Here is a 16,106-nt window from a genome sequence, read left to right as displayed (position 1 = left end):
TCCGAGTGCATGAAGAGAAGGAGCATTGAAGACCATTGGATACAAAGATGGGTGCTCTACATTATTCTTTAATGAAAATGTATGCACCATAGAGAGGCTCCCCCTCACACCCAAAACCACACCCTTGTTGTCGTGAACAATGCGACTTCATGCTCTTAAATGACTAGCGGCCCTAGCTACATCCATTTGAGTAGTTATACCTATTATTACTCGAGCATGTTGATGCTTATTACCTATTATTGCTGAAGTATTGAGGTCCATTGTATTTTCAGCAATGCACGCTACAAAATTGTGCCCATGCATTTGATTATGTTGTCTGTGAAGGCCGACTTCCATAGATTCCACAGCCACCCTCATGCTTCTAGCACCTTGTGTTTTCGACCTTATTCTTTGTATAGCATAAACATGACAGGCTCCCCACGTTGAATCCATATGAGTAGTTGTAACTATTATCGAAGCATGTTGATGATCACTTCCTACTGTTACTGAAGTATTGAGGTCCATTGTATTTTCATCAATGCATGCTACATTAGTGCATCCACACATCTGATTTTGTTGTTTGCAAAGGCCGACTTCTACACCCATAGATTCCACAGCCACCCTCATGCTTCGAGCACCTTGTGTTTTTTACCTTGTTCTTTGTGTAGCATCAACGCGATGGACTGCCCACGTTGAATCCGCCATCTGTTGTATCCACTCAACCAACTACATAAGGATCTATTCCTCAGCAAAGGAAAAATAGCTTAATCAAATAACCCATGCATCATCCCAGACCATGACACAATTCATCGATCTCAACCAATGTGCCCCAAGGAAGAAAATAAATTTAGAAAGCAAAAAGCAAGGGTAAATTAGAAAAGCCATCCTTTTCCCATCTATCTAAAATTCCACAACCTCATCTCCTTCCATCAATTGCCTTAGGTTCTTAGGTTCTTTTCCATTTCTTGCCCACCTATCATCCCATCGCCTTCCCTCTCGAGGTCTAGCCCCACGTTCCATCCATCCACCATGCACCTTTTGTTCATCATTAGATATCCAAAATAAGGCCACCCCTCTTATGGTCTCCGCTGACATCAAATCCCACTCATGACTATGGCCTCTAGCATTGAATTCCCTACAACGTGCAAATAAAAAATCCCCCCATTTCTTCATGAGTTAGCACCCATGGCTATAGTGCACATGACATGAAACATACTTGATCCTTTACTCTCTTTGAGAAGCAAGGCTAACTTCTAAAAAAGGAGGTCAAATTAGATCACTTAGGGCAAAGGGTGCTAGTTTGCCTCTAAACATAGTGCCAGCTCTTCAAGATGCTTCTAGGAAAGAGTAGGAATGCTTTAGAGAGAGACAAATACAATCAAATTTGGTGATTACTTGTCCAACCACATCATGGACTTGTCTTCCTCCGCCCACAAAGATGGGGTCCAATAATCTAGATCCACTTTCCCATTGAAGTATGAGTCTAGCAACAGAGGACCTATTGTGTAGATATTGCGAGCAGCTTGCAATGATTGGTGGTTGAGTCATTCCAATAAATTGAATGCAATTAGCCTTGAGTGTGGATGGAGAAAGACATCAATCTTTAAGAGCATCAAGGTCATAATGCAGACAAAATGTATTTTGCTCGTGAAGCCTTAAGGTGGTGCTCTAGGTATCCAAGTCCAAACTCTCAATCGAAGATCAAAGCGAAGGAGAAATCTATTAATGATAATAATCAATCAAAGTTAAGCGAATCCATGATGGCTGCTTTTGGGGAATGATATCCTTTCTTACTAGCCATGGTAAAAGTAAAGATAGGCACATAAGTAGTCCAAACACCCAATTCCCTTGAACTAACATGCGTAGAAATCAATTGACATTATTGCCAAATCAAAAGTGAGCATACCAACATATTTAGGAGCTAGATACCCAAAGATTCTAGCCAATCTCATCTCCGCAAGGAATTTGGATCCAAGTTGGATGGCTTGAGATCTTTGTGAATGAGCTCTTGCCAAGCCAACCCTTGCAAATATTTTCCAATTCAAAGGTCGTAAGTTCATCATCATCATCCAATTGTAGAGATGCTTGCTTAGAGTGACCAACGATATGGTGGTAGAAGGTAGAAATCATAGGGCATGTCAGAGGGAAAAATCCACATGCAAGGCACATGGCTCTAGTGTCCAATTCAAACATCAAATCCCCATATCCTCCTCTTGCCATGTATTAGCCTCCCCTACCTATCAGATATATATAATCATATATTTATGTGATATATGCTTGTGTAGTGGTATGGTTGTCGAATTCAAAAAATGTATGTTTTTGTTTACTCAAACTAATGCTCAAACCATGAGACAATGTACCCTAAGGTAGCAAAGAATTCCAAATAGAAACTTGCAAGGGTAATTGGTAAGAAAATAATCACCTACTTGAGTAAACAAAAGTTATGGAGAGAAGCTAGTGCTGGTCCAACAACAAAATCGAGCACTTGTAAGAAAAACAACCCAAAAAAAAAAGTAAAGCTAAGTGAACCATACATCTCTCTCTCTCTCTCTCTCTCTCTCTCTCTCTCTCTATCTATCTATCTATCTATCTATCTATGTTGCGAATAATTCTATACTAAATTCTTGCTCCAGGGGAAAAAACTCTGTCACGTCAACTCAATTGGGCTACACAATGCCAATTGATAATTTGAGGCTCGCAATTGAGGCATTTGATTTTGCATGCCCTTATTCAGTCAGTTGGAATGAAAGTCTACATAAATGGTTTGAAAAGTATTATTTTACAAAATATAAACATATGTGGGAACCTAAACATAGAGCCACCCTTCTGTGTAAGTAAATCTAAACACAGAGCCACCCTTCTATGTACGTAAATATATAATCTAAACACAAAGCTACCCTTCTATGTAAGTAAATGCTAAAACATATAATCTAAACTCCTTAGAACCCTTTAAATCTTCTCTAACTAATAGACTAACTTATTTCACTTTCGGCCACCATTATATTCCTCCCCCCCTCCCCCTCCCTCTCTCTCTATCTCTCTATCTCTCTCTCTCTCGCGTCCATTATCTTTTGAAAAAAATGGTTAGATTAGTTCAATTTTCCCCTCCCAATACAGCAGCAACAGCGTCCACGAATTGTAAGATCAGAATGGTTTTGATGATTTCAAAAATTTAGTAGATTGTGTTAAATGAAGCAAATGTAGCTTCAACAGATAGATTGATAAATCCATCGCTACTCTCTCTCTCTCTCTCTCACACACACACACACACATAGTTTCAGCAAATGAAGCAAAATGGTGTTGTTTATTCTCATGAGAGGTATGCCCAATATATAGGCACAAGTTACATCCAAGAGTGACCTCATATGTGAGCATAGTAGACATCTAGATCCACAAATCACTCAATTGATTTCTCAATCAAGCCCATGAATCTCTCAATCACACTAGAACCTTCTACTTTAGCACACCTATACTCGCACACTCCTAGCCCATAGGCACACACCCATACATCAATTTGTCCTTCATTCCCCCCCAAAAATTGATGACCTCATCCCTCAACAGTAGTACATGAGATGCTCCATGGCTTGCCCACCATCATGTGGCAACACACATGGCCCCAACCTGTGACTCACTCCTAGGACTCTTGGTTTACAACTGGGAGATGGACAATGACTATGTATGGAAATCCCCATGAGTCCAACAAGATAAAACCTCAAACAAAAGACTAACAATCATTTAAGGATGGACTATCCATGGTAGAGAATCATTATTGACCTCACACACAAACAACTTAGAAAACATATGGGTCATCACCCTTGTCGAAATTTACTTGGGTAGTGAAAGCAGTGAGAGCTTTAACATCCTCAAGTTCCTCTTCTTCTTCTGTCTTTGCTTCTTCCACAAGGTTTACTGAACATTTCTTCTTTGCATAGCACTCTTTCTCAAAATGTCCAGGTTTTTCACAAAAGTTGCACTTCATCTTGCTCTTGCCCTTGAAGTTGCTTTTGGCCAAATATGCCCCATGTTCTTTGTAGTCATTCCTCTGCTTCATTTTCCTTTCCTCTTCCAAGAGGGATGGCTCAATTTCCACCAAACTAATTTATCTTAGTTTTGGTGGCCACTTGGGAAGGTCTTACCAATTTAATGGCAATGTCTAATCCCTTTACAAAAAATTAGTCTTTCTGAACAAAGAAATCACCTTCACCATATAAATGCAAATTGCTAGATAAAAATTCAAAAAAACCTAGTTGTTTGGCATATGCATAACCAGTTGGCTTCTCCCAAATCCTCTTAACTGGGATCTTCTTTGCCTTGTACTTTGTCGTTCTTGTAGTCTTCTTCAAGTGCTTAGCATTGGAAGAGCATTGAGAACTTGCCATTTTGACAAGATATCAATGCCAACTGAACTTCAAAATGAAAGAGCATTCTATGAACTATAGTTTAGCCCCACTTCATACATCAAGCATCAACTTTAGCATTTACTTTAGCATCAAACTTCAAGAACTGTAAAAAATGCTTGCAAAAAACATAGCAATATTGGAGAATGAAATTCAACCAGATGAGAGCAGCTTTTGAGGGCATTTCATGTGCAATGAAAGATGTACTAATAGAGAAGACCCAGTACCAAGCTTGGGCAAAAAAACGCGTCAGGTTGCCATAGGCAAAAGCTCAAATGTTGACTTGTTTTTTCGTCACCATGCCTCAGTTTTTACTGAAGGATTTGCCTTCAAACTTCATTAGTAGCTAGCTCATAAGGTCGCCTAACTTCAGCTCAGAACATTTGATGAATGGTGGCTCCAGTAGGCAAAATTATGCAAAACTTAGGCGCACTATATTCGTGTCAGCACCGGCAAACGATGCAATCATTCTTCAATTTCTCCTTCGCCCCATCACAAGGAAGCTTGGAAGCTTGGACTCAAAGCTTGGGCTCAGAGGGCACGGGAAATGGCTCAGAGATGGAGGAGAATAAGCTTAAAGAAAAAACGTGGGAAGAAAGGGGAAAAATCCTTCATTTTGGGGAGGATGATGACATGGCCGCTCAAAGAGAGCTCAAGGAGGGTGGACTTGGCTCTGATACCACATGTTGGAGTAGCAAGAAGGATTCAGCAAATGAAGCAAAATGGTGTTGTTTACTCATGAGAGATATGCCCCATATGTGAGCTCAATAGAGCATCTAGATCCACAAATCACTCCACTAATTTCTCAATCAAGCCCATGAATCTCTCAATCACACTAGAACCTTCTACTCTAGCACACCTATACTCACACACTCCTAGCCCATAGGCACACACCCATACATCAATTTGTCCTTTAGAGGGGGGGAGGGGATTTATAAACGCCTTCACACACACACACACATTTAGTCTCTCTCTCTCTCTCTCTCTCTCTCTCTCTCACTAATTTTGTGTGCGTGCACGCATGCATGTGGAGGCATCTATACCCCCGCCCGCCCCCCACACATACACACATATCTCTCTCTCTTTTAGAAAATGGCCCATACTTTTCTCTGCCTGCAATAGATAGATATGTAATTAAATATTTACAGTGTATGTGTGTGCACATACACTTTTATATCCATACAAAACACCTTTAATCTGAATATTAATGGCAATTCAAACACTTCCAAACGTTGAAGAATTCTCACATGCAATATAGAGACAACACATAAAACTACGATTCTTTGAATGAGAGCAATAGTGAATGTATCTCTTACTCCTTTGCCAAAACAAAACGTATATAGATCACCCTATTGAGCTCGGCTCTCTACAAAGACAATGGAAATAACTACCCCTCAACCCGACTAGGTTTATTGGTGTTACAAACTGTGTATAAGAGCCTAAGCTATAACTATATGCAGTTGCAGCACCTATAGGCACTCGGCCTCGACAAAAAGAAAGAGTCCTTCAAAACACCTGCTTATATTATTGCTTCCATGAGCACCGCCATGGTCCTATGAGCCGCCAGCGAGAGTCTTGACTACCGAATGATGTCAACTTGGCCGATGAGCTTCATTCTCCTTACATGGACCAATCAAAGGCTTTACAAAGGAAACCATCTAAAATATCCTTGAGCTCCTCTCATCGCAAAGAAGATTCGCCCAGCCATTGTCTTATCTTGTTTGCAAATTTATCCACATTGGTAAACTCTATGAAGCTCTCACATGCATCTTTGACTACCAATGCTTCACGGCAGTGAGCAATGCAATGAACTCCCAAAAGATGTGGAATGTCATGGCATAGTTTAGCAAGTAATCCTTCATTAACACCAATCATAGCAACAGCCCCATTAGATGCTAAACCCACCATTTTTTGCCTTTCCAATTGCATATCATCTATCACTTGTTGCACACCTTCATACATTGATTGTGCCTTACCATCACGAACATGAACTAAGCGCACAAATTGAGTCTTACAAGGTCCAATTCTCCCTTTGTAGAGAAATGTAATGTAAAAAATCAAGTGTTTTTCATAGCGACGATCTGTGCTTTCATCAACCATAATGGAATAGAAAGGGCTCTCATATATATCTTCTCTGAGTTTCTCCCAATACACAAGATATAATGCTTCTAAGAACTCTTTTCCGGAATTGATATTTATGTAGGATGAGTACTCACTTGACAATGGCATATTAGGTGTGTGCATAAACATGTGATGATAGCATGCATCTACATATGACTCTGACATGTCCTTACCTGCCACAAACAACATAATTTGCATAACACTCATAACGCGTGCCTTTTCAGCATCTACCATTAGGTCCACATGCTTTTCTATTATCTTGCTTGGTCCTTTGCTTTTCTCTTGAGCCCTTTTGTGCCCCTCTAAATTATTGTGTATTTCAAGTGCCTGCTTTTGAATTGTACTACTTCCCATTTGACCAAATGGATTGTTGGCATTCCTCTCCACCATATAGAGCATTTAATTTGCTCTTTTCCTTCATCATAAAAAATAGCATATGCCCATGGATATATGATCTTCCATGATGGAATAAAAGACCTTGTAACTTTCAAAAGGCTCCATCCAACATTCATAAAAACCCATTCAAAGCTAAAGTTCATACCTCTTAGACTTTGCTTGTTTGCTTGCAAATTGCAATACTCTTGAGCCTTGAAGCTCCAAGCAAACTCCAATCCAAAATCTTGCAAATCTGCAAAAAAGAATCAATTTGAATTTAATCTTCCTCCAACTATAAGCATTCATTATATCATCAATTAATTAATGGAATTTCATAAGCTATAACTCTATAAATTCGAAGCACTAAAGGTTTGCAAATTCCAGCACAATGAGATATCAAGCCAGTAGGAAAAAAGTCGTCTTAGCCACGCTGCAAAAACTTGCAAAGTTTTTGTTTTGCGAGAGAATATATGTGTGGGATTTGCTAAAGGTTCCAGCGTATGATTCATGATTCATGAACATAGGCTCTTGCAATCAATCGTTACAAGAGAAAATGATTGATTATACCCTAGAAGAGAAAGCGTAGCTGCGTAGGCTATAGCTTCACAGGAGAAAATATTGTAGGCTGCATAGCTGCGTAGGCTGGATGCTGTAGCTCCAATCAATCCTGTCCACTGTCCAGACTGCTGTTGCACTGCATATAGACCTCCAAAAGCATGCTGCATGCACGAATCATGATTACTACGAGTTGTGCAATGTGGACGCAACACGTTGTTGACTGGGAGTAGCTAGTTTGTCATGCGTTGGGAAGCCAGAGTAGAAATGAAGCTTCGAAAACTTGGCCAAGAATTGGTTTTGGAGGAGACCGCGAAGGCAGGACTGAGGAAAGACTCACTGGCGCAGTCCGTGGCGGGAGTCTGGAGTAGACTGGTCACTGGAGACTCGTGAGATTGGTTCAAAACGGCAACCTGCAGGGGTATGTGTTGATAGTTGAAGGATTGGTCTGTTGAATAAAAGAGGAGGAGCCTCAGGCAAGGACTGCAAGTGGAGGGAATTTGGAAACTTCAAAGTGACTCACGACTCGTGAGTTCGAGACTCGAGTTGTGAGGGTAGGACAGGACTCAATGGTCAGCAGGAAGAGAGATAATGTTATGAGAAATTAGGATAACAATACTATTTATTAGAAGGTCCATTGGACCCTCATGCCTTCTTTTGATAATCTCACGATTGAGTCACTCTTCTTGCCATGAAGGGTTAAATTGAAGATCCCTACATTATTAGTCTGTTTACACATCGCCATAGGGTGCCCAAAGTGTGGTGGGTTGGAATGGGCACCCCCCCTTATACACCGACTGCCCATTGTGAGATCATTAAAAAATGGGTGCCCATGGATGGGCACCCTTTTTACACACCGCCCAAGTATAAACCCCTCTTGTAAAAATGAGTGCCCGGATAAGTGTGGAGTTGGGGGACCCAAATCGTGATGGTGATTGGCTGAATCCAGCTCTGCCCATCGGTGGGCAGCCAAGCTTGGCTGTTCAAGAAAAGCCTTTCTTAGGGCATGACGTGGACTCCACGTCGGATTAAAAGGTCAAAGCTTGGGCATTGTATGTGTAAAGAGGTGCCCGCCCAAACCTCAAATGGTGGCTTTCTATTGGTCCAAACTGCAGCCCAACGTTGGGCGCCCTTGGGTGTGTAAAAGGCCTTATTTGCTCCCTTCCTCTCCTCCTCATCATTAGCATCTACCCCCTCCTAATGGCTCCCGCTCTTACAGAAATCTTCTCACAAGCATTGCTGCAGAATCCCAGCTTTGAAGATTATTGCAATGGCACAGGCTTCTTCTTTGCTCTTGATCCCACCCCCTACTTGAACTCTGGTTTACGGAATATGTCTTCCTCAGACTCGGGAGCCTTGAAGAAATGGAACGCCACCGGATTGGGATTTGAAGTTTTTTCAGGGGAGTGCTATCTCGGTCCCTTCTGGCCGTCTCAAGATGCCGGAGGACTAAACCAAACCTTGACAACAGCTCCTAATGCTTCATAGCTTGTTAGATTTGACATGAAGAGTTTTTCACCGCTTTGTGCAGGCCCGTTTCCTGGTAGTGTATCTATCCAAGTCTCAGCTGGAGGAGGAAACGCCACTGAGTTCTCTGGCTCCTCTGCTGGGCCGTGGTCCCAGCGGACCTATCAGTTCCAAGCAAGCTCGTATCAGACCTAGCTCTCCATTGCAGGGACTGGACGCAGCTGTGGTATTGGAGTGGACAATATGCGAGTGGAATTAATTAGCGAATCAGTAAGTGATGTGCTTGTGAATGGTGGGTTTGAGATAGCGAATGGCGTGCCTGAAGATCCAGGCTCCGCCGGATTCCAGCTTCTTCAAGGATGCCAAGAGCTATCTTCGTGGGCAGTGACAGGGAGTACCAACTGAAGGACAGAGATTAGTCTGGCTTGCAACGCAGGATACTGTCAACCAATCCCCAGGTGGAGTTCAACAGACGATTGCCACTCAAGCTAATGTGACTCACCAGGTAAGCTTCGACACTGTATGCCAATGTGATTCGGGCAACAATACGATGCTTTACTGTCGGCTTGAGATCAATGTGGGCTCACATCTTCTGAACTTTACAATATTGGCTGATAATCCAGGATGGATTAGGAGAGTTGTTGAGTTTATGGCCATATCGAATCAAACAGTTGTGGGTTTTTGAGATGCTGCACCAGTCCAAGCAATCTATACCATTGAGTTCAACCAATGCGTGCATAGCTGGACCATGTGGTCGAGAGTGTGCCTGCTCAAAAAGCTCTGCTAAGATTGAAGAATGGGCTAGGGACTCCGAGCAGTCTATCAAGCTGTAATGAACTCTCCGATCCTTGTCTTAGCCATCCTGCAGGGACATGGGTTGGCGTCACGTGCTCGGGAGTGGAAGTGATTGGGCTGGCTCTCTCCAGCCATGGTCTCTCTGGAACAGTACCGTTTGAGCTCCTTGCACTGTCAAGCCTTGAAAGCTTAAATCTGTGTAACAATTTGATGAGTGGCTCAATTCCTTCCTTTCTAGCAAGAATGTCAAAACTTGTGGCACTCGATCTTAGCAATAATGCGTTACAAGAGGCCATTCCTGGGGAACTTGGCAACCTTGCACTCCAAGAATTAGATCTGCAGGGTAATCTACTTAGCGGACCATTTCCAACTACACTTGCTCTGCCTAGTCTAAGAGTTCTGAACTTGCAGACGAATGACCTTCCCGGTTCAGTTCCCCAAAGTATCTCACTGCTGAGAGATAATGGCAGAGTTCTCACTATTACCCCAGGCAACAAGAATCTTTGTAGTGACGATGCAAAGGATCTCTTACAAAGCTGTAATCATCCTGCCACAACCGAAGCAATGTCTTTGCCAAGTGTTCTGGGTGGAAGTGCTCCAGCGATCATAGTCCAAGGCACCTTTTTTTTTTTTTGTTGAAAATGCGGCATTCAAGGAGGTCCGGATTAAGCCAGAAGATGGATCTGAAACTTGACACCTGTCAAGCCTTCTCTATACAAGAGTTGGAAGAAGCAACAGGGGGATTTTCTGCGGTGTTAGGCAAAGGAGGATACAGAATGGTCTACAAAGCTGAACTGAAAGATGGGAGAGTGGCAGAAGTGAAAAGGCTAAACAAGGTATCTAGGCAAGAGCCTCAAGAGTTTATTCGTGAAGTGGAGCTTCTATATCGTTTTCACCACGTGAACCTTGTCAATCTTTTGGGTTACTGCATCGAGGACAAGGAGCACATTCTAATATATGAGTTCATGCCCAAAGGCAGTCTTTATGATACCCTCCATGGTCTAGCTTCCGGGAAATCTGCTGAGCAGCAGTTAGCATGGGGGGATAGAATGAAGATTGCACTGCATATAGCGTTTGGGATTGAGTACTTGCACTATTTCGCAAGCCAGGGGCTGGTGCATCGTGACATAAAGTCTGCAATCATTTTGCTGGATGAGGAGCATGATGCAAAGGTGACAGATTTTGGGCTGTGCAAGGTGGCACCAGTAGGGACGGAAGAGCCACAGACAATAGCAATGAAAGGGTCATTCGGGTATCTGGATCCAGCTTATGTGAAGACAGATAGAATGTCATGCAAGAGTCGTGTGTTCAGCTATGGGGTGATACTTCTGGGGCTGATTACAAGGAGGAGGGCATTGGTGGAGGAGGATGAGTGTGTGTGCGTGTGAAGGCATTTATAACCCTCTCCCCTCTCCCCCTCCCCTCCCCGCCCCGCCCCCCCCCCCCTCCCCCCCTCTCTCTCTCTCTCTCTCTCTCTTCAATTATGTGTGTGTGTATGAGAGAGAGAGAGTTGCGATGGATTTATCTATCTATATGTTGAACCTACATTGCATCCTTTAAGACATGGTACATTTTTGAAATCATTCAAACAATTCTGATCTTATAATTTGTGGATGATGTTGCAGTATAGAGAGGAGAAAATTGAACTAAGAACCATTTTTTCCTAAAGATAATGGAGAGAGAGAGAGAGAGAGAGAGAGGAGAAATATAATGGTGGTCGGAGGTGGAATAAGTTAGTCTATTAGTTAGAGAAGAATTAAATGGTTCTAAGGAGTTTAGATTAGATGTTTTAGAATTTACTTATATGAAAGGGTAGCTCTATGTTTACAGTATATATTTACTTATATAGAAGAGTGGCTCTATGTTTAGATTTACTTACATAGCAGGGTGGCTCCGTGTTTAGATTCCCACGTATGTTTTTATTTTATAAAATAATATTTTTCAAACCATTTATGTAGACTTTCAAGCCAACTGAGTGAATAAGAACATGCAAAATCAATTGTCTCAATTGTGAGCCTCAGATTATCAATTGGCATTGTGTAGTCCAATTGAGTTAACAAGATGGAGCTTTTTCCCTTGGTCTAGGAGTAAGAATTTAGTGTAGAATTATTTCAACGTATATATATATATATATATATATATAGAGAGAGAGAGAGAGAGAGAGAGAGAGAGAGAGAGAGATGTACGGTTCACTTAGCTTTATTTTTTATTTTTGGTTGTTTATCTTGCAGGTGCTCGATTTTGTTATTGGACGAGCACCAGCTTCTCTCCAAAACTTTTGTTTACTCAGGTAGGTGATTATTTTTTTACTAAGTTCCCTTGCTTTCTACTTGAAATTCTTTGCTTCCTTAGGCATATTGTCTTATGGTTTGAGCATTAGTTTGAGTAAACAAAAAAAGATATTTTTTGAATTAAATTAACTATATCTCTACACATGCATATATCACATAAATATATGATTATATATATGTGATCGTAGGGGAGGCTAATGCATGGCAAGAGAAAGATAGGGGGATTTAATTTTTGAATTCGACACTAGAGCCATGTGTCTTGCATGTGGGTTTTTTCATCTAACGTGTCTTATGTTTTCTACCTCCTATTACCATATCCTTCGTCACTCTTAGCTTATGTGCCTATCCTTACTTCTATCATGATCAGTAAGTAAAGATATCATTCCCAAAAAATAATCATCACGTATTTTCCTTGGTCTCGAAGTTCAATTAATTATTGTCATTAATAGATTACTCCTTCGCTTTGGTCTTCGATTGAGAGTTTGGACTTAGATTCTTAGAACACCACCTCTAAGGCTTCATGAGCAAAATATATTCTGCCTGCATTATGATCCGGATGCTCGCAAAGATTGATTTTGTTCTCCATCCACACTCAAGGCTAGGTGAGACCACCTTAATTGCATTCAATTCATTGGAAGTACTCAACCACCAAGCATTGAAAGTTGTTCGCAATATCTACACAATAGGTCCTGTATTGCTAGACTCATACTTCAATGGAAAAGTTGATCCGAGTTATTGGATCCCATCTTTGTGGTCGGAGGAAGACAAGTTCTTGATGTGGTTGGACAAGCAATCACCAAAGTTGATTGTATTTGTATCTCTCTAAAGCATTGCTACTATTTCTCAGGAGCATCTTGAAGAGCTGACACTATGTCTAGAGGCAAGCCAGCATCCTCTGTCCTAAGGGATCTAATCTAAGCTCCTTTTTGAGAAGTTAACCTTGCTTCTGAACTAGAGTAAAGGATCAAGTATGTTTCATGTCATGTGCACTGTAGCCATGGTTGCTAATCCATGAAGCAATGGGGAGATTTTGATTTGCACGTTGTATGGAATTTGATGCTGGAGGTCATAGTTGTGAGTGGGATTTAACGTGGACAAAGACCATAAGAGGGGTGGCCTTATTTTTGATATCTGTTGATGAATAAAAGGTGCACGGTGGATGGATGGAAGGTGGGGTTGGACCTTGAGAGGAGAGATGATGGGATGATAGGTAGGCAAGAAGTGAGAAAGAACCTAAGGTAGTTGGTGGAAGGAGATGAGGTTGTGGAATTAAGAAAGGATGTGATAAAGTGGTAGGAGGTAGCCAAGAAGACTATGCTACCAAATGAGAAGACTATGCTACCAAATGAATTGTCAACATGTAATGGAGAGAAACTCCTCAACTCTCGAGAAGATGAGTAGCATGTAAAGTTGAAAAAGACATGAAACCCTATCTCTAAAGCATTGCTACTCTTTCCCAGGAGCATCTTGAAGAGTTGGCACTATGTCTAGAGGCAAATTAGTACCCTCTGTCTTAAGTGATCTAATATGACATTCTTTTTTAGAAGTTAGCCTTGCTTCTCAACTAGAGTAAAGGTTTAAGTATGTTTCATGTCATGTGCACAATAGCCATGGGTACTAATCCATGAAGCAATGGGGAGATTTTGATTTGCACATTGTATCGATGCTAGAGGCCATAGTCGTGAGTGAGATTTGATGTCAGAGACCATAAGAGAGAGGGCCTTATTTTTTATATTTGATGATGAACAAAAAGTGTACGGTGGATGGATGGAAGGTGAGGCTAGACCTTGAGAGGAAGGTGGTGGGATAATAGGTAGGCAAGAAGTGAAAAAGGACCTGAGACAGTTGATGGAAGAAGATGACACTGTGAAATTTCGAAAGAATGTGATAAAGTGGAATGAGGTAGCCAAGAAAGCTATGCTACAAAATGGATTGTCAACATGCAATTGGGAGAAACTCCTAAGCTCTCGAGTAGATGAGTATCATGTGGAGTTGAAGAAGACATGAAGCTCCTCTAATGATTAAACTTAGAAGATATGATAGCGATTTTGTTTTTTTGGAGAAAATCAAATTATGTATTAAGTAAAAAAAAGGAATACAAGAACTAAGCATTAACAAAATCAGTACATCAATTCCCATAAGGTCTAATAGTGATCTACGATTCATGTAGTTGATGAAAAGTTGTGTGTTTAGGATGCTTGGAAAGTTTGCCTTCTATTGCCTTTAAGAAGGATGCCTTTTTAAAATTTTCCTCCTATTTCCTCTCATAAGGGATGCCTTTGGAAAGTGTTGTGTATTTAGGGTGCTTGAAAAGTTTGCCTCCTATTGCCTCTAAGAAGAGATGCCTTTGGTTTTCTCTACTTTTAATCCTCATTACCTATCTCCATTCTACATCTCTATAGTTGTACATATGCAAATACATAATGTACATAATTGTTCTTACTAGCTAAGAATATAGTGTTTAGCTTAAAGCAATGGAGTTCCTAGTATCTTGTTGCATAAGTAAAGTATGCAAGAGATTACCTCAGTGTAGATCCCTTTGATCCCACTCCCCTTAGAATGCTTGGAATTGAATCACTGTTTTCATTTAGTTTATGAAATTTGGTTGGTTTAACTCCAATACTAATTTTAAGATTCTTATTTCTCCTCTTCTTAAGAATGGGTTTGATTTATTTTAGTTATTGATAACTTCATGTTGTTTAGGGAGAAAAATAGTGTGCACACAATGTCCTTTATGATGTTATTTTTGTTGATAGCTCTTATGCTTTTATTTGAAACCTAAGAGGAGGATTACATGTGGGAGGAGGAGGATAGGGAGATTAGAATTTTGAATCAAAGCCTAGAGCCATTTGCCTTGCAATTGGATTTTTCATCTTGATATACCCCATGACGTCTATCTCTTCCCGTCACACCCTTAGGCACACTAAGCTAATTGGATGATGATGAATCTACTATCTGTGAACTTGAGAAGACATCTAAGCATCGTGTTGGATTTAATAGATTGGAATGCTTTCATAGGTTGGCTTAGCTTCATTGACAAGGATCCAAAGCCATCAAACATATTGCTTGGTGATGATCATAGGAACTAAGGTCTCAGATTTAGGATTATGAAAGCTCGCACCTAAAGGTAGCAAATACCATGGGGTGGGTAGAGGAGGCTAATGTATGGCAACAGCAGGATAAGGAGATTTGATTTTCGAATTGGATGCTACAGCCATGTGCCTTGCATGTGGATTTTATCCTCTGACATGCCCTATGATTTCTACCTTCTATCACCATATCATTAGTCACTCTAAGCAAGCATCTCTACAATTGGACAATGATGACGAACTTACCGCCTTTGAATTGAAAAATATTTGCACGGGTTGGCTTGGTAAGAGCTTATTCACAAAGATCTCAAGCTATCCAACTTGAATTCAAATTCTTTGCGGAGATGAGATTTGCTAAAATCTTAGGGTATCTAGCCTTTTAAATATATTGGTATGCTCACTCTTGATTTGACAATCATATCAATTGATTTCTGCTCATGTAAATTCTAGGAAATTGGTGTGATTGAATTATACGATTAGGTTAATACATACTTGAAAATGTTTTTGTATTTTGTTTTGGATGAAGGAGCAAAAATGACTTCTACTACTATTTCAAATCTTGGGGAGTCATGGATCATGGGCGACAAATCCTTAGTGTAATGAAGTGAGTTGTAAGGGTGGAGATCCTTGCAATTTCTGATGTGTTGTCATCCTTTCATGAGCTACACAGCCCTCGTGCGATAAAACAAGTTGCAAGGACGGAGACTTTAACACATGGAGCAACTTAGGATGCCAAGTTGCCTTCAAGGCATTTTAACTCTAGCAGTGAATGTCGCACTGCTTTTATAATGAAACAACTTAGAAGGGGAGGATCTTCAACCTAGTAACCGAGCATGCATGTAGGAGTCTCTCATATTCAAGGCATTATAATCTTTTAAAGTCCATTTAAGATAGATACAGGCATAATAAGGATGCATGTGCCATGAACACATGATATATGGTCTCGTTCTGGGAAGAAAATCTATTCAAATGGTGGTGGAGTAATAGTAGATGACATGGGAGAATTTCTTGGAACTCTCATTGTAAGGATTTCTCAA

The 16,106-nt window shown here is 40.8% G+C and overlaps 1 protein-coding gene and 1 long non-coding RNA gene across 2 annotated transcripts; one reads left to right on the top strand and one right to left on the bottom strand.

Moving 5' to 3' along the window:
• Nucleotides 1-6,279: 6,279 nt before the first annotated feature.
• Nucleotides 6,280-7,980, bottom strand: LOC147898406 (uncharacterized). The gene is made up of 3 exons (XR_015541600.1): nucleotides 7,711-7,980; nucleotides 7,440-7,591; nucleotides 6,280-7,116 (listed from the first exon to the last, which is right to left on the bottom strand). It is a non-coding gene; the product is annotated as an uncharacterized LOC147898406 (long non-coding RNA).
• A 1,315-nt stretch (nucleotides 7,981-9,295) lies between these two features.
• Nucleotides 9,296-15,895, top strand: LOC147898405 (putative receptor-like protein kinase At1g49730). The gene is made up of 4 exons (XM_087379526.1): nucleotides 9,296-9,399; nucleotides 9,518-11,008; nucleotides 11,921-11,979; nucleotides 15,596-15,895. Exons 2-4 carry the CDS (start codon nucleotides 10,331-10,333, stop codon nucleotides 15,675-15,677), a joined length of 819 nt encoding a protein of 272 aa, XP_087235652.1. The 5' UTR covers nucleotides 9,296-9,399; nucleotides 9,518-10,330; the 3' UTR covers nucleotides 15,678-15,895.
• The last annotated feature ends 211 nt before the right edge of the window (nucleotides 15,896-16,106 follow it).

The sequence above is a fragment of the Dipteris shenzhenensis genome, chromosome 9, assembly GCF_047967505.1.
Source record: "Dipteris shenzhenensis isolate YYH24624 ecotype China chromosome 9, Dip_SZ_1.0, whole genome shotgun sequence".
NCBI classification, from domain to species: Eukaryota; Viridiplantae; Streptophyta; class Polypodiopsida; order Gleicheniales; family Dipteridaceae; genus Dipteris; species Dipteris shenzhenensis.
Note: the sequence above shows the minus strand (reverse complement) of the source record. Positions and strands in the feature narration are given on the sequence as shown.